A 19,884-nucleotide genomic window follows, 5' to 3' on the forward strand; every position below is an offset into this window, starting at 1 on the left:
ACAACTTCACTTCATCTTTATCCATTTCATCATAGCCATGAACATACACAAGGACTCCTAAAGGGAACTTGATTTTTGTCAGGATTTACATTTGAAAATCACCACCTGCTTTCTTTGCATCAATCATGCATGGTAGTGCCATTATGAATTTTGTCTTCTCGTGTTCTGTGGTTTTCTCTAAGATTATTTTTTAACCCTATAAATGCTATAGTTTAGATATTGGGCATACCAAAATTCATGTCTGTTTAATTTAGGTTGCTGATGTGACAATGAGTATTCATGCATTTGCAGCAGTCTGATGAAGAATCGCTAAAAACTGGTAATTTTGGCATCAAGTTGTTATGGTAGTCTCAGTGCGATCTTATCTTTCTGCCCAATATTAAACATTTTCATTCCATAATGTGGTTTCATTAGCTAGCTGTTATTCTGAAATATTTGTTGAGCTAGTGTTTGACTTGCCCAACTTAAGCACTTCCATCATTTCTGGTGACACGGTAATCATTCACCAGATTTGAGGACCCATTCCATTACATGCTTCTCAAGACACGCCAGCCGTTAGTTCCCATTCCTGAGATTGTAGCTACCTCTTCACTAAAACAATACAAAGAACAGATTCAATGCAGTGCGACTAAAATAGGGAAATGTCACAAAATGCTGCCATACTTGGAATTTCTGGTACTTCCTGTTTAATTTTAGGTCTTTAGCATTCAGAGTATTTTGTTTTCATATTTAACTTCACTGTTATTTGGAATTCTTCCAAATCTGAAATACATTTTTTCAGCAAACAGACTTAGATTAGCTATTGATTATGCTCAGTCTGAAAACAAGCAAGCATTATCCAAGCATGACTTACTGTCATGAGAATCCAGAAATAAGATTTTCAGGTGTTTTTCTAATCACCTCCAGAACCAGCTGAGGTATTAATATATTGAATCTACACTGTGTGACAATGCTGATTGTGATCTGCATAATGAGTTAAGAAACCTGTAAACAAATAGAATGTTCCATGCCGCCTTGACTTGAGGTGCAGAGGAATGTTCTGACTGGTGACTGTTTAATCAAGTCTAAATAACAAGTATATTTTAAGAAGATATAATTTAATACTTCAAAATGATTACTGCTCCATAAATACATTAATTCGCAGCAATACTAGCAACTGCTAACCAGACAGAATTGCTCAGGGATAACAAAAATATCATGATCATTTTGAGCACTATAATTAAACATCTTAAAATTATGACACAATAACTGCACCCACACACAATAAATGCAATCACACAAAGAGTTACCTTCATTTTTCAACTGTTCAGCTCTAATTACATCTTGTGCAGATGGAGTAAAGTCTGATGGAGTGTTCCATATTAATTTCTTCTAGAATAAAAAGAATATTGCACAAATTTTGTCAGTGTATTTGTTTAGTTCAATGGCATTCTAATGAGATGATGATGATTCTGAATTGTAAATTACTTTCAAAACAAAATATGAGGAACTCAAACCATGTCACATACTGAGCGTGATCTTCCTCCTAATACTAGGATACAAAACAGTTAGGATGCACTTTTCATGTAATGAATCCCTACACCTTCATTCTCTAGAAGATGCTGACTCTTAGTTGAGTTTGATTCGAGGCTAACATAAGAAATCCAACAATATCGTACCCGAACGAGTATCCTTCCTGCAAGACTGGACACTGAGTATTGGAAGGCTGTTGTTATTGTAGGTTGGAAAGTTCTGTTGAAAGGATTCTAGGCAGTTCTCAAATGTCATGCAGCAGAACCAAAAAGAGGGACCTTTTTCACCCCTGAAGCTGCTCCACCTACTGAATTCACCTATAAAGACAATTGTCAACTACTCAACTACAGAAGCTATTGCAGCAAAATTCTGATGTCAAGTTCTCAAACTCATTTAAAAAAAAGAGAAACTTCAAGCAAGTAAAAGGCCTATAGCGAAATTGGACACGGACCTTACTTTCATCTTTTGTAAGAAACATTATCTTTATGTTACATCTTTGTATCGTTATTTTAGATAATAAGCTTGATACCTTTTACTTAGAGATCATTGAGTGATCTAATTTTTTTAAATACAAGAATGAAGTTCCGTTGCTGGTTATTTTAAAATTGGAACACTTGGAAACTAAAAGGGATCTATAAATGAGCCAAACAAATTAACAGTTTACTGGATGTACTGCGTTGAAGAGTGTAGTGCTGGAAAAGCACAGCCAGTCAGGCAGCATCTAGGAGTAAGAGAATTGACGTTTCAGGCATAAGCCCTTCATCAAGAATGTACTGAATATACTGAGGACATGTATAATCTGGTCATGACATTATTTCAGCATGAAAGGCACAAGCAGCAAGCTGAATATGTACTGGCTGAAAATCCATAGCAGTAGCTAAGGGCTATGAAAGACAGAGTTCAATATGTGATATAAGTCAGCACACAAAGATTATTAAATTCATGCTTTTTTCAGTCTGTATAGTTTAGTGTCACAGAAGGTGTTACTTTTATCAACTAGGAGTTTTAAATCTGCAATTCAATGGTTCAGGTTTGGAAGGAAAGGTTTCTGAACTTGATCATGTTACTTAATGTTTCATCCACATTCAATATAATATAATGTTTTCTGGATTTTACTGAATAATCAAGCACTTTACATCACTATTCTACTGAAAAAGATTTGCTGATGAGACATTTGCTCAATTCATGAGCCAACAGAAAAAAAAAACCGTGATCCTTAGGTTTTAAAACTTTTAAAATAACTGACAAAATCATGAGAGCCATGATGATATGAAAAGCAAATTTCTGAAAACATAACAGTTTAATCTGCACGCAATGAAAAACAAGTTCAGGTTTTAGATAAGCATCAAATAATCAGATCTTCAGAGTGCATTTTTTCTGCATACTCAAAAACTTAACATTGAAATTTTTAAACAACTTTTTTTCATATTTATGCATCATAGAATCGACATGGAAGAGATACTGAGCTAACATCAAAATCTGAAATGATTCAGAGTCCTACAGGAGATGAATTAACAGTTAAAACACCACCATTCAAAAGCATGCTTGGATTATAACACGATCAAAGTTATTCACTGTCTTTGTACTGCTAGGTGATGTCTTTTTGTTTGGTTGAGAAAAAAAAGTTAATTAAAGGGAATTCTCATCAAACATTATGAAATACAATGTCGATAACAACTTCTAGAAGTATACATTTTTCAGTCCTTTGAATACGGAGTATATTTTACTGAATGTGAGAGATTTTAAATTGATAGCAACAGCATTTATTTATATAGTGCCTTTAAGGTAACAAAGCATCCCCAGATGTTTCACAGAGGCACTATAAACCAATTATAATGACAAGACACATCAGGATATATGATGACGGATGATCAAAGGCTTGAACAAGTGTTAGGATTTAAGGATTGTTTGAAAGAGGAAAGAAAGTGAGATAGCGAGATGCAGACATTTAAGAAAAAAATGTTGAACTTAGGGCTGACCCAACTAAATACTCAGCTATCAATCATGGAATAATTAAAACAATAAAGAGGCTGCAAATTGAGCAGTGCAGAAATCTTGTAGTGTTGGAGGACTACAGGAATTCAGAAGTAGGGAGGAATCAGGCAATGATGGACCCAGAAATAATGTTGGGAATCTTAAAAATCAGGACAATACTTAACTGGGAACATGACCAGGTCATTAAGCTACAGGAAGATTATACTAAAAGAAGGTGAAGCATACAACAGAACACAAGGTTCAAATTTACATAAAGTAGAACGTGGGAGGCCTGCTACATATGTTGTAGCCAAGCCAACTCTGTGAATAACAAAGGCATGGATGAGGGTTTCTGTAATACAAAGTAGTGTCAGGCAATGCTATGGACGTAGAAATAGTTGATCTCTGGAATGGCACAGACATGTGGTTGAAAGTTCATTGAGACATTAACGGTACACAGAATCTTATTCAGTTTAAACACTTCCAAGGAGTGGGACAGAATCAGTAATTAGAGGACAGAAGACAACAAATGGTTTCAGTACTCTGAATATTTATTTAGAAGGCATTGCTGCTCATCTAGCACTAGCTGCCAGACAAGCAACTGATAATTTAAAGACAATGGAGCTGTTAATGAAATAAAAACTTGGCATTGTCAGTGTGTCTGTGGATAATGACATTGTTTTCCAATAATATCTCTAAGCATCAGAACTGAATGGTGACATACGATGGATATCTAGGGAGTTAAATATATGCATGAGACAGTAGCAACTGGGAATTCTGCAATTGGTCTGGTGATTCTCCACAGTTGGCCTACCAACTACAACACCACTAAGGAGTGAGAATGAAATACTTTCCCCTTGCCTATATTAGGGCAGTTAACAATAACTAAGAAGCTTAACACCATGCAGAACAAAGCAGCCTATCTGATTGAACAGCACCCCATCCACAACTGCAACAATGCAAATCATCTACAAGGTTGTACTGCTGCAATTTGCCAAAGTTCCTTCAATAGTAATTTTCAGACTTACAACCTCTGTCATCTAGAAGACCAAGGCCAGCAGGCACATGGTCCACCTTCACTTGCAAATACTTCTCTAACATACAGACCATTCTCAGTTGGAAATATCAACATTCCTTAACTATTCCTGGAACTCGCTCGCAACGATCTTGTGGGTGTACCAACATGATAAGGACTGCGGTTATTTGAGAAAGTGGCTCATCAACTTTTCAAGGACAAGTAGAGATAGATAATAAATGCTGACATTGCCTGGGAAAAGCAATAAATGTTGTAGCTAATTACCCACATCCTTTGAATAAATAAGAACTTTTTTTGTTCAAATAGAGAATAAGGACAATTCTGATCTAATTGTAATAATGTGATTAATATCTTTAGTATCAATTAAAATGTTTCACTACATTACAGTACTGTCAAAGTGAATTTAAGAAATTCATTGACAAATTAAATGAATAAATATTTCCCAACCACTATGAAACTGGTTTGCAATTACTCAAACCTTTATGTAAGAACCTCAACTGAACAAATCAGATTAAATTAACAAACATCAAATGGATTCAGTATTTAAATAATGAAGAAAAATCAGGTATTCCCTACCATAAGACAATGATAACATTTCAAAAGTGTCCATTAACTATTTTGTGGATATTGAGGAAACTGATTGAAAGCCATAACTTAAACTTGGTCCTCTACTAACTCAGTATGCCTCTGTCATACACAACCGTTAAACAGGATCAGAAATCACAGAACTCAGAAATAGGCTCAAGTATTATCTTATAGTGTTTTATATGAACAATTTTATCGAAGTCATTTTTAAGTTCATATAAAACACTACTTTAGTCACATGTTTCAACCATATATATATACAGAACATTATATATATCAAAGCATTCAATAGTACATACAATCATGGTTTAAACCTCCCAGTCCCAGTGCATATAGTCTCTTGCACAACAACACTTTTGATCTATGCTGGCCAAACAAAATTAAATAAATTCTTAGATTTCTTCACTTTTCTCCCCACCTTTGCCTGAATGTTTAAGAAAAAATAGCTCAAAACTTAAATATATAGGTGAGACAACTTTTTGACTTGGCTCTAGATCTCTGCTTCATAATAAATTTCTATGTTATCTTGTCACGGTCCTCCAGTTGTCTCATTACACAATTCTTCTGACAATCTGAGGTTAGAAAATCAGTTTTAGAATTGCACTCACATTTCCATTGTATATCAATGTGCTTCCTACATACTATTTTCATTAGTTTCCATTTAAGTATTTAGACCAACCTTAGTAATTGCTGCAGAAAATATCTCCATTAGAGGTGGTGAGACGGCTAGATCGATATCCTGGGAACTTATTTTGAAGACATTTTCCAAACACTGTATAGCAACTGAAAGAAAAATACATCTCGTTACTATCATTCATAGACCAAAAGTAATGTCCCTGTAGAATAGCATTTTTCAGACAATGAGTTTCCAAAATATAATCTACATTACAAACAACAGATATCACTAAAGCATTTGATTGTTTAGGGTATTACAGTTTTGTGATTCAGCACACCAAGTCCTCACTTCATGCTGTAGCTTCATTCACAAAATGTGCAACTTTAAGTTAATCAGATTTTCTAATTAACCATAACTTTTATATCTGTTTTAAGCTTTGTAGAACTCAACATCTCAGAAAAAAAACATTGAAACATTATATCCTGTAAACTGAAATGCTTCCAATTATTAAAATTACATTATTATATTATTTAAATAAAATAAATCCTTAAAAATGTGATAACTTTCTTCTACTCTTGTCTCTGTGTTTGGGAGAGTCAGAACACTCTGAACCCTCTCTCTCAGTGAAACCACCATTCCCTGCTCTCCTACTTCTTGTTTTCCTCTTCGCTAAGCAATGTTTCTAGAGATGAGCAGCCAGAGGCCAGAAGAGCAACTTTAACTTCCAGGAAGAAAGCCACAAGCTAGACAGGGAAGGTTAGGGAGCGGACACTGTGAACCTGAATGTTAGCGGCAAGAGGAAAGGTAATGGAGTGGCAGGGATCATGAGTTCGATGGTCAACACCGCAAGGAACAGGGAGCGCGTGTAACGTGCAAAGTAGAGGTTTTGACTATAAGAGGAAGGGTCAGAATTTAGGAAAGGTTGAGAACTGAGGGTCAACATAAACAGTGAGTATTAAGAAGTGGAGGAGGCTGCTTCCAATGGTGATATTCAGGTAACACGGCTTTAGGTCAGACATGGTGCAACTGACTTTATAAAAAAAATTACAATACCAAATGCAACTCAGGGTCCTAAATAACTGACGTTAAAGTTAAACAAAACTTAAAATGGGGCTTGTTAAACAGGGATTCACTGTAAAGGCCACAGAGTAACTATAATTCATAAGCTTATAATTATTCAAATCATAAGGGTCTATTTTCTTCTGCCACGCATTCAATTTCCTGATGAGAGCAAAGAATATTTTTTTTAATTTCCAGGGGACATAGGTGTCCAGGTCAGCATTTATTACCCATTCTTAACTGTTCTTAAAGTGGTGGTGAATTGCCTTCTTCAACTGCTGCGCTCCAAGTGATGTACATACGCCCACAATGCTCTTGTAATGATATTTAGTTAGAAATACAGTTTTGGCTAAGAAATAAGAATAATTTAGTAGGAAAAACAAATATGAAGTGTGAAATAATGCATTTTGGGAATACTAACAAGGCAAATAAATAACAAATGGCAGATCCCCAGGTAGTACTGAGCTTCAGTGGAGCATTGGTGCACATGTATAAAGAACCTTGCAGGCAACAAGTGGATTGGTTTGTTAAGGACACCTATGGGATATTTATCTCCATTGACTAAAGAGGCATTAGATAAAGAACTGAGGGGGTATGATAGAGTATGCATAAGGCAGGAGATGAAAAAAAGTATAAAACATCACATTTAAATTGACCAGATTAAAAGTTACAACTCATAATGCAATCTTCACCAAATAATTAAGAAATAATGTATAATGATACAGCATCATATGAAATTGAGAAGAGGGTTGAGACCTGCATTTGTAAAGGGATCCAAATTATATTGGAAAAAAATCCTTTCACTGAAATTTCAGAAGTATGAGAAATATCATAATTCTCACAAGGCATTTTCTTCCACTCAGAGAAGATATCTTGCTTTAAGGTGGCTTAAACATTGATGGATATTTTGTCTTTATTGTTAAATAATTTAATGACAGCTATTTTCAGATTCTCCTATATGTTCTCAGATATTCTTGAACAGTTTCGAACTGGATCCCATTAGATTTGGTATTACATTTTTTGGTGGTTTTCAACAGTACATATTTAGCCACAAGTGTACTGCTTATTAATTTCTATTAAGAAACTTAGAAAATTAATAAATCACTTAAATTTACCGGTTACAATTGAAACAAACCTTGATATCTTAAGTGGGGAAATATATATTTTTGAAGAGAGAAATTCAGACCCTTAAAATACCTGTAGGATTAACTATACCCAAGACAAGACCAAGATTATGGCAACGTGAATTTTGTAAATGAGTCAGTGGCACATGTGTACTTATGGGTGAGAATCAAAGCAGAAATTCAAAGTAGCACTTGAATTATAAACTTACAGAAACCTGATAAAAGTTGGGAGGTGGGGGTTCAGGTTTCTTGAATTAGAGGAAACAGAAGTGGCACCTGGGAGTATTGGAAGGACGAGAGGTGTAAGAGTTCATTCATTTTTACAATTTTTAAATCTTTTGGTTAATACAGATTTGTCTGCTTGTGCCTACACCTTCAAGAATTCTGTGTTAACTGAAGGCCAGCTATAGGTTTCCTGCCTCTTGCTCTCTTAGCAGTAGACTCAATTCCTTATTATGCCACAGGTATGTATGAATGTAGACTGCTATGGCCTTGGTACAGCACAGGCTTTTTGCACTGTGAAAAGCACCCTGAAAAGTGTACCAATAACATGTTACTCTTTTGGGACACAGACAAGGAGAATTTGTTTTTGTCTGAGAGTTGTGCAACTTTGGAACTCTCTACTTGAAGACACCCTAACCTCCAACGCTGACATAAACATTATCCCAAAGTACTAGCATGACTAGTATGTAGAAATGATGTACAAAACATGAACAAATTCCAAGAACTTAAGTATTCATGGCTGAGATCCGCAAACTAAAAACAAATGTTTAGTTTTTAATTGACTCCTATAATTTGGAATATTTCCAAAGCGTTGGTACACACTTCAATTCAGACAAAACAAAGTTGAGAATTCCCACTGATCAGAAAAACCATCTCACCCACTGCTTTGCAGCTATAAACACCATGAACCCCTTGATACTCCAAAGCGCTCTCACAGTTGTACCACTCTCCCTAGTTTTTTTCCATTTTGTCTTCCTCAGATTAAAAGTCTAATATTATCTGAAAATGTTTTAACTTCCTGATTTAATTCAGTAAAATTCTAATACATGTTCCAGTTTTCTTAGAGTCTCTTTCTCCAGCATTCCAAGAATTCTCGGCCTATGCTCTAAAATATTGAAACTCATTCAAAATAATACTAGCCACAGTCCCATTCCAGTACTCTCATGCTCTGTTCACAACGTTTCGTATTTCCAGGAAAATCCCCAGTGACAGGTTCAATTACCTGTAATGTTGGCTTATCATAATGCTGTTGATTCGAAGTAATTCCTTGAAGCACCGAGAGCATGCAGAAACTATGTATAAAACCTGAACATATTCCAAGTAACTCAAGTTGCCATTGCTGAGATCTGCAATAAGACAGACTAAAAGAAAATGCCTATTTGTTCAATTGACTCCTACAATTTAGAATATTTCCAAAGGGTTAGGGTTTGCATATATCGCAATTCAGACAAAATGCCAAGTTTGGAATTCCTGCCAACCACAAGTATCATCTTACCAGCTGCTGTGCAACCATATGGCATCAAGCAAAATGGTCCAAAAAAAGTTAGGAAATCTCTGTAGGATGGTTAAAAGTGGATGAACTTCAAGCTAATCCCTTTGGAGAAAGTGGAATCCTTCATAGAAACCTGTTGCAACTATATAGAATCATACAGTACAAGTGAGGCCCTTTGGCCTATCGAGTCTGCACCAACAAAACAATTCTAAATCTGCATAGTCCATTTCCCAGCACTTAACCCATAGCTTTCAACGTTCTGACATTTTAAGTACTCATCCAAGTATTTTTTAAAGGTTGTGAGGCTTCCTGCTTTAAATATCTGCTATTCACCTTAAAATTATGCTATTAATACTTCAGCTAAGTAGAATATCTGCTTCCTGCTCATGACCCTGATAGCTCCTCTCTCAGCTTTCTCTGATGAGAAAGAAAACCTGAGCTTATCCAGCCACTGTTCATAGCTAAAATACCCCATCCTGGGAAATATCCTCGTAAAATCCTCTGCATCCCCTCCGCATCTTTCTACAGTGCACTGACCAGAATTGTACACAATACACCAACTGTTACCTAACTAAAGTTTTGTACATCTCCAGTGTAATCTCCCTGCTTTTATAATCTATGCCACAACAGAGAAAGGCAAGTATTCCATATGCCTTCTCAGCCACCCTATTAACCTGTCCTGATGCCTTTAACAACCTGTGAACAAGCATCCAAAGATTCTCTGTTTTTCATTTGAGCTTCCCAGTGTCCTGCCACTCTATGAATACTCGCTTGGAGTTACTTCTACTAGGTAAAAACAATGATTGCAGATGCTGGAAACCAGAGTCCAGATTAGAGTGGTGCTGGAAAAGCACAGCAGTTTTACTGCTCCGTGGTTACTTCTACTTGCAGTCTAGAATAGAGTATAAAAGTAGGAAGATATTGCTGCAATTGTACAAGGCATTAGTGAGACAATGTTTAGAGTATTGCACATAATTTTGGTCCACTTACTTGAGAAGAGATGTAGTTATGTTGGAAGCAGTTCAGAAGAGGTTCACTAGATTGATCCAGAGAGGAGGGGTTTGCTTATGAAGAGAGATTGAGTAGTTTAGGCTTGTACCCTCTGGAGTTTAGAAGAACAGGAAGAGATCTAATTGAAGTATAGAAGAAGCTAAAGGGGATTGACAAAGAAGACACACAAATTATGTTTCCCCATGTGGAGCACTCTAGATCATAGTTCTAAGCGAAGGGTTAGCAGATGTAAAAGAGATGTAGAGAAATTACCTCTTTTAAAGCATTGTGAATCTGTGTAATTTACAACCCCAAAAGTGTAGTGGATGCTGCGTCATTTTGTAAATTAAAGGAGGAGAGAGACAGATTTTTAATTAATAATGGGTTGAAGGGTTAAGGGGAGAGTGCGCAGGAAAGTGGAAATGAGGCCAAGATGACATCAGCCATGATCATTTCAAATGGCAGAACTGTTTCGAGGATCAAAATTGTCGACTCCTAGTTGTTTTGTTATTTTGTAGGGATTGTCACTACAGGATGTAGTGAGTTTCTTTGCCTTAACTTACCAAACTTGCCTCATGAACTAACTTTCCCACCTGTAGTGTCCCTCAAATCTGATTCCACCTCCTGCACCATTCCCAGAACCACTCACCACTGGAATGTACCAGCATCCCTTACACCTTTGCAACTTTAAAAGCCTGTTGTTCACCCAGAAAGCATAGTCAGCCTGGAGCTGGCCTACACACATCTTAACATTTGCCAAACATGGAGGGGTAGGGAAACTGGGGCCCTACTTTATGGGAAACTGGAGGTCCTGCTGGATGGGTGGTGCACACCCTCTTCCTCCAGGACCAACACTAGAGTCAATAACACCAGATTTTCCAACTTGGTCTGATCTTTTAGTCTCGGCCTTCTTAAGAAATGCACAGCACTGTAGTAAGAAGGTCAATGACCACCCCCACTCCACCAGCCTAAGTGGAGCCATGTTCGCTATAAGAACTTGTCATAAGACCTTTAAAGCAACAGGACAGCAACATACTGGTTAAGAAAAGTATCTGGGACACATGCCTTTATTAGCCGAGGCACGGAGTTTAAGAGCCAGGACGTTATACAGGAACTGTATAAAATGTTGATTAGGCCAGAGCTAAAGAATAGAGATTATATAGAATAGAGTTGTTTTCCTTGGAGCACAGGAGATTGAGGGAGTTATGTGACTGAGATGTACAAGATTAGGATGGGCATTGATAGGGTAAACAAGAAGAAACTTTCACTTTGATAGAGGGGGCAATGACTGGACGCACAGATTTAAGGCAAGGGGCAGGAGTTCAGAAGGAATATGAAGAAAAATATTTTCACTCAGGATGGTATGAATCTGAAACTCATAGCCTCCAAGGGTGGTACAGGCAGAAACACAATATTTAAGAAATATTTGGGCATACACTTGCGATGCCAAGGTATACCAGGCTGTGCAATAAGTGCTGGAAAATGGGAGTAAAACAGATAGATGGTTGTTTTGACCAGCACAGACTTGTTGAGCCAAAAGGCCATATTCTGAGCTGTAGAATTCTATGATTCTATGATATCTCACTCTCACACTATTGTACCCACCTCCCACCAACGATTATCTTCCCTCACTTGCTTTCTCGTCCCTCAATACTTGACAAGGCTTGACTTGATGGAGGCTTATCTTTGTGTCAGCACTAAACAGCAATGCAAGAGAGAAGTAACAGGAATCCTGTATCTCTGGCTCAGAGAGCAAAGTACAATAAAATCATTGCAAGCAAGGATGCTGTAAGATCCAGCTAAGGTCAAAGGGAGTGAGCGCTATGACACTGAATAAAAAGCTGAGTGATGCAGCCTGATCCAGTCTCTGAGCATTTGCTGCTGCATTACAACAATAGTTATTGGTGCAAACTGAGGTGCAGCACCAAAGTGCAGAGAATTTTGTAAGTGAATCAGAGATGTGCCATGAGGGTTCTTGAAAATTGGCACATCTCAGATACCAAAACTCCTGGAAGTGGATGTGGAATGCTTGTGGCCAGTGCCTGCAGAGCATCCTGCAAGACACTGGTGCCAGTGTCCAACACGGAGGTCTTTCAGTACAAACAGGGTGCTATTTTGCTAGATATTCACTCTGCTTTCCGTGTCGAGTCTTCTTGATGTCTCGCTTGTTTGTTAAGTTTGGGAAGATACAAAGCTTAATGTTAATGAAGTGAGTTCAGTTGTCAACAAAATTACAAAAAGTAATACCTTTTAACTGGCACCTTACCACTGCCCAGCAAGAAATTTGCTACGCTGGTTGTCAAAAGCATCCAAGATGGAGCAAGATGCGCCTGATATTAAGATCAGCCTTATCGGACCTCTCACTTGATTCTGCCACAAATCTTGCCATGACCTACATCACTCAGATACTTAAAAAATTCTATCCGTGGATGTTTAAGATCTGGACATTACACCTTAGCAAGGGTAGAGAATTTCCAATGGTTAATTGAATGGCAATGCGGACTTAATGAGCCAAGTGGCTTACTCCTGATTCTAATTTGTATATCTGAAAAAGATGTACAACTTCATTAAGAAGGAATAATTGCAGGTCACTTACCTTAACAAGGCTGTACTTAAAACATGCTTATTCTTTTACCTGTAAGTACTGAACAAAAATCTTCACAAATCACAGTATCATAATTAAGGGAATATCTGGTCTTCCTCACAGGACGAATAAATTCATAAGACCAATGGTGTGCCAGGAATGGTAGCACAGTAATAAACTGTGCTTCTTAAACTTCCGTTTTTTTTTCTGACTTAGGAACATCTACGGTACTGTTGGAAAGTTCCAGAATTTTGGTTAAGCAACAATGAAGGAACAGTATTTCAAGTTAGGATGGAATGCAGCTTGGATGGGAACTTGCAGATGTTAATGTTCTTATGCATCTGTTGCATGTGGTAAAGGTCACGGGTTTGGAAGGTGCTGTTGAAGAACCTTGATGAGTGCTGCAGTGTATCTTGTAGATGGCACATACTGCTCCCACTGTGCTGAAGGAAGTGAATGTTAAAGGCGGTCAATGGGGTGAAAATCAAACAAGTTGCTTTGTATTGGATGGTGTTGAGTTTGAGTATAGTTGGACCAGCACTTAAATAAGCAAGTGCAGATTGTTCCATCATATTTCATCTTGATTTCTGCATTGTAGATTGGAGCCAGGCATTGGAGGCAAGTATAATTATTCATTGTAGAATTACTAGGCTTTGAACTGTTCTTATAGCCACAATATTTACATGGCCAGTCCACTTCAGTTTCTGGTCAATGGTACCACCAGGAAGATTGAGCAAAAATAAGGCTTTTGAACATCAAAGGAAGATGGCCAGATTTCCTCTTGTAAAAGATGGTCATTGCCTGGTATTTGTGTGACATGAACTGTACTTGTCACTCATTAGATCAGATCTACACGTTGTACAGGCCTTGCTGCATATGGATACAGTCTATTGTGGTACTGGAGGAGTCACAAATGGTACTGAATACTGTGCAATCTCAGTAACTATCCTTAATGATGGTAATTGATGAAGCAGTCGAAGATGGTTGGTCTAGGGTTCTACGCTGAGGAACTCTTGCAGTGATATTCTGGGATTGAAGTGATTAAACCTCAAAACTGACAACCATCTCTCTTTGTGTTAGGCCTGACTACAACCAGTGGAGAGTTTGCTCCCTAATTACTTATGCCTGACATTGTGAAAAGAATTCTTGATGTCATACTTTGAAGTGGAAATGTGATGGTGAAGTGTTAGTAATCCAGAACCCAGACCAATGTTCTGGGGACAAAAACAGAAGTTGCTGGAAAACCTCAGCAGATCTGGCAGCATCTTAGATTAGATTAGATTACTTACAGTGTGGAAACAGGCCCTTCGGCCCAACAAGGCCACACCAACCCGCCGAAGCGCAACCCACCCATACCCCACATTTACCCCTTACCTAACACTATGGGCAATTTAGCATGCCAATTCACCTGACCCGCACATCTTTGGACTGTGGGAGGAAACCGGAGCACCCGGAGGAAACCCACGCAGACACGGGGAGAACGTGCAAACTCCACACAGTCAGTCGCCTGCGTCGGGAATTGAACCCCGGTCTCAGGCGCTATGAGACAGCAGTGCTAACCACTGTGCCACCGTGCCACCCATCTGTGAAGAGAGATCAGAGTTAATGTTTTGGGTCCACTGACCCAAAACATTCCCCAGAATTCCCCAGAAATGGTTTGGGGACTTAAGCTCAAATCCGACCATGGAAGATGGTGAAGTTTGAATTCGATTGTTGTAGAAACCCATCTATTTCACATTCCTTTAGGGAAGAAAATCTGCTATTCCTACCTGGTCTGGCCTATAGATGACTCCGGACTTACAGCACTATGGCTCACTTGGCTGATTGTTAACAACCTTCTGAACAATTAGGGATGAACAATATATGCTGGCTTAACCGGTTATGCCCATTTCCCATAATAAAGAAAAATAAAATTGATGCCAAGAACAGTCACCCTCACCTCACCTCTAGAATTCAACTGCTTTGTTCATATTTGGGCTTCAGCTGTAATGAAGTCAGGAGCTGACTGGCCCTGGCAAAGCCCAGTTTGAGTTTTCAACATCACTAATGCTGTCCCGCTACCAAAACCAGAGGAATACACCAATCATGAAAGACCATCCTTAACACCAGCAGTCACTATTTCTTCCTCCCAAATAACTGCCAGTAGTGTACTAATTTAACCAAAAGAGAAATAAAAAAAATGGTGAATAAAGCATCCACTCCTGCATAAATGACTCAATTTTCCTACTGATAAATAATAAAACTATTGGTTTATCATTGCATCTATCCATTTTGTATCATTTTTTTGAAGAGAAACTGCATGGCAGATTTACAATCAACTGATACGTTTTGCAACATTTAAAGATTCAACAATTGTCAGTCCCTCACATTTCTCATGGTGCTCTGAGATAATGTAAATGCTCACTGTCACAGCACCTTTCTTCTACAATGAATTTCAGCCCATAACTGAACCAGTTTATATTCTTTTCTTCCTCTTAATCACACCTCCTTATATCTCTCTCTCATCAATCTGCGCCAAGGCCAGATCACAAAACCCAGGCACAATGCAGAGTTGTCTTCTCAAAAAACAGTCCGCCTCTCACCCCTCCCTTTTTCTCACTCACCTTGCAGCCTCCACCTCACCATCCAGCAACTTTTCAGGCCCTGCTTTCCCCATTCCTTTGCAGTCACCATCTTCCTCCCCCAGTCCATGGCTAGCACGAGGGTGCATAGCTTTAAAATTGAGAGGTGATAGATATAGGACAGATATCAGAGGTATTTTCTTTACTCAGAGTAGGAGGGGCATGGAACACACTGCCTGCAACAGTAGTAGACTCACCAACTTTAAGGGTATTTAAATGATCATTGGATAGACATATGGATAAATATGGAATAGTGTAGGTTAGATGGGCTTCAGATTGGTTCCACAGGTAGACGCAACATCAAGGGCCAAAGGGCCTGTATTGCGCTGTAATGTTGTATGTTATTCATTCTACAGTCACCTGAGTGTCTTTCCCACCAGCCTTCTTGCAGCCTGTCAACCCCCAGGCTTTGTAACCTCCCCTCAACTCCCTTGCAGCATCTCTTCCTTCCAACTGTTTTACTATCAAGACTCTTGTTGCAATTTTCTGAGCCTCCCCCACTGTTGCTGCCCACTTGTCCCACCAGAATTCTTTGGTAGCCTCCATGCTTCCCTCCCCAACTCCCCTCCCTGAAACCTTGGTGAACACCACCCTATCCCAGTAAATGAGACACCGGTAGCAAAAGTTGGCTTTTTCCCGTTCCAGTTGAAAGCTCTCAAGTTCAAGGTTCATGACCTTCAGTAAAAGTCAGCTCCAATTGCCCAGTGACTTATTCATCATTGGCACTTCCCTTACTAGCTGGTCGAGTGGTGGTGCTACCCGAGCACAGACAGTGATTAATATTGTATACACCTCCCTTTCCGAGGTCTTGCCCTTTCAACACAAAAGCTGTAGCATGTACAGTTTATAACCATCTAAGTTGAGAACATTGTGTTGGTTACAAAATACACCTACCTTCTAAGCTTTCCCGTTCATCAGAAGTCCAAGCCTGAGACTTTGTCTGCTCACGCAGAAAGTCAATAATTGCATAGGCAAGATGCTTCAGTTCTGACATTGTTGCCACCTTAAAAACATTAAAAATAACGTTAAGTGAAATACTAATATCCTTTTGGATCAGCAATCATGTAACTACTGCCGAATGTCACAGAAACACATCCGCTTCACTAATGTCCTTTAGGGAAAGAAATCTGCCGTACTTAAATAAAACAAAGAACTGTGGATGGTGGAAATCTGAAACAAATGAAAATGCTGGAGAAACTCAGCATCTGCAAACAGAAAATTTGTGGAGTCTAGCGACCCTTCGTCAGAACTAAAATTTTGGGCGAGAAATGGTAGGGTATTGGAAAAGTGAGGAGGGAGTTGGTAAACAGGTAACACTTTCTGCAACTGCACGAGAAGGAGCGATGGTATGTGAAATAGTGTTGGGAGTGGAGAAGTGGTCGAGGGTATCCCAGAGGAAACAACCCCTGAATGAATACTGACAAGAGAGAGGAGGACTGTTTGCGCCTAGTGGTGGCATCCTGCTGGAGATGGAGGAAATGGTGGGTTATCATCCTTGGGGTGGAAAAGGAGGACAAGGGGTAGGGGCTCCTTTAATTATTGTAGTAGGGTAGGGAAGGAAAGGAATGAGGTCAGAAACAGGAAATGGGTCAGACATGGCTGATGGCCCTGTCAACCAGGATAGCGGGAACCCTCCACTGAGGAAAAAGGTGGATATGTTTGATGCCCTGTCTGAGGAAGATAGCATCGTCAGATCAGATGCAACAGACAAGAAGAAATTGGAAGAATGGAATGGAATCCTTACAGGAGGTAGGGTGTGAGGATGTGCAGTCAAGGTAACTGTGGAAGTTGATGGGTTTGTAATCTATGTAGGTGGCCAGCCTGTGTAATCTGCTGTATTTACCTGGTCTGGCTGACATGATCTGAGACCCACAGACCATGATCTGGTTGACTCTTAACCATCTTCTGGGAATTTAGAGATGGTTGATAAATAGTAGCCAATGATGGCTGCCTCAGTGATAAAGGGGTTATGCCTAAAATGTCAATTCTCCTGCTCCTCAGATGCTGCCTGACCAGCTGTGTTTTTCCAGCACCACACTCTTTGACTCATGACGACTGTATTCCACGAACAAACAAAAATGACCAAAAAGCATCTTGTTCATTGCTGGGATTTTATTTGGCAACATCGTGCTGTATTTCAGCTGTGAATACATTAATCTTTGCTCATACATGTATCTCTTCTCTCCAATAAAATTTCAGCAAAATTTCTGTTGTGTTGAATTGGCCCCACTGATAAAAGACAGGAAGTTTTCATATGCAAAATTCAAAACAAAAATAAATTGGCAAGATCGAGAAATAACCCAGCTCAATTGCAAGCCGAGTCCTCCCTCTAACACAACAGCAGAAAATGCAATTAAAGCTACATGCTATACCTCCATGCATTTATCTAAATCCCACTTCCTTCTCCCTGCGTACTGTTAATCTCTCAGTATTTGCATTATACAACACATTCCCAAGCCAAATAATGTATTTAGAAATATTTTAAATACATTTGTGGCCTTCTGATAAAATTGGAGAAAGTAATGTTAACGAGAGCTTCCAAATAAAAAAATGAAATGTAGAACAAAAGGAACAGCATGGGTGTAGAGGCAAAAACAATAAAATAAAACTGTTTTTGCACTTATTAAACCATTTCATTTTCAGAGTATTAAACTTTTTGTGAATTATCTGCAAGATTCTAAAGAAAGTTTCATTAACTTGCCAAACTAATATTCTTCAAAAATCAAAATATCTTCAATTATAATTTGGCTTTATATCAGATACTTGTTGTAATTGAATTTCTCTTTTTATCCATCCTATAAACAGAAACATAATCACAATTGGCAGGAACAGTCATGGTTTGGTTAGAAACTGCAATAAAGCAGATGGGAGGCAGGTAAGGGCTTAGTACAGGTCTGCCTGGTGCTACATAGCCAAAATGCTGCAAGTTTTTCTGAGACTACAGCTGGGAAAAACATGTCCAACATAGAGCCAACATAAACATAATAGCACACTCCAGTTAGGATTTTTTGGTACTGGTTGTTTCATTTGTAGGTGGATAAAACATGTATCCAGTTGAGGAAGGTGAACTCCAGCTCACAGGGCATTACCAAAAATGTAAGGTCCAGATATTCCCACAAACCTCACCATCTGGTGCACTCTTCTTACCACTGGCATCATATTCCAAAGTTTAACAGTTCTCCGGTGTGAATAAGTCATATTGAGCACAAGGATGTATCATGCATGTAACAGAAACTGGGCATTCACCATACCAGCTACGGGTGCAAGAAATGGAAAATGTGATTTACGTAAACTTAATTATTTTAAACGGTGTAGATTGAGATTGTGATCGAGATTATTTGTTGCACTGCAACATATGGTACATGAACTCAAGTAACTCCAAATTGCTAATTTTGGATAAAAATTATTAGCTTTTATTTTTATTGATTTAAGAACAAACATTGATCTGAGCAGACTTGTTTTGAAGTTTTAGACTTAGAGAAGATGGGATAATCAATTAATTTGATCAAGATAAAGATAATCCCTTTACAGACAGCAAAAACGCACGTAAGAACTAGGAATCAGAGTAGGCAAATTCAATCCCTTGAGCCTGCGCCGTCATGTCATGTGATCAAGCTGATCTCATCTCAGCCGAAACTCTACTTTCGAGCCCACTCCGCATAACCCTTTAACCCATTACTAATTAAAATTACCGTCTATCTCCTCAAATTTATTCAGTGAGTCAGTGTTCACTGTATGCTGGGGTTGTGAGTTTCACAGACTCATGACACTTCAAGGATAAGAATTCTTCCTCATCAGTTTTACATCTGCCACCTCTTAGCCAAAAACTATAACCTTTCAGTGTAGATTCCTCACAGGAGGAAACACCATTGCTCTAGTGACGAGAAACCCTGACCATGCTGAGGAGGAAAGGAAAGGTAAGCTACATGATTGACATTGGTCACTAGTAGGTAAAGAGGCTCTACATCAAAAAGATGCTGCTATTGCAGGTTTGAGACAGTGGGACGTCAAAGAAGCCATTTGAGCCCTTGATAATTCACCAGAGCTGAGAGTGAGGGTGAAGGAAGTTCACAAGCAGAAATTGCTTGGTGCACCTGGAACTTACAATGACTGGGATTTGTGTGTTAGGTTAATGAAGTTAGCAGACTACAAAATTACTGAAATTGTTCTTGTGAGTAAATGCAATGTTGAGAACACAATGTAATTCAGTCTCAGGAGAAGAGTATGAATGACAAAATCATGAGCAGTCATTGACACAGTGCACGATGGATCAACTTTCAAGTGAGTT

General features: G+C 38.6%; 1 protein-coding gene across 1 annotated transcript in view; it reads right to left on the minus strand.

Moving 5' to 3' along the window:
• Positions 1–16,590, minus strand: part of sgtb (small glutamine rich tetratricopeptide repeat co-chaperone beta) — a 39,554-nt gene extending 22,964 nt beyond the window's left edge. Inside the window, exons 1-3 of the mRNA XM_060830455.1 lie at positions 16,491–16,590; positions 5,783–5,890; positions 1,290–1,343 (exon numbers count right to left, since the gene is read on the minus strand). Coding sequence (XP_060686438.1) covers positions 1,290–1,343; positions 5,783–5,890; positions 16,491–16,590 — 262 coding nt within the window. The remainder of the gene's footprint in view (positions 1–1,289; positions 1,344–5,782; positions 5,891–16,490) is intronic.
• Positions 16,591–19,884: the final 3,294 nt, after the last annotated feature.

Source organism: Hemiscyllium ocellatum, chromosome 1 (genome assembly GCF_020745735.1).
Source record: "Hemiscyllium ocellatum isolate sHemOce1 chromosome 1, sHemOce1.pat.X.cur, whole genome shotgun sequence".
NCBI classification, from domain to species: domain Eukaryota; kingdom Metazoa; phylum Chordata; class Chondrichthyes; order Orectolobiformes; family Hemiscylliidae; genus Hemiscyllium; species Hemiscyllium ocellatum.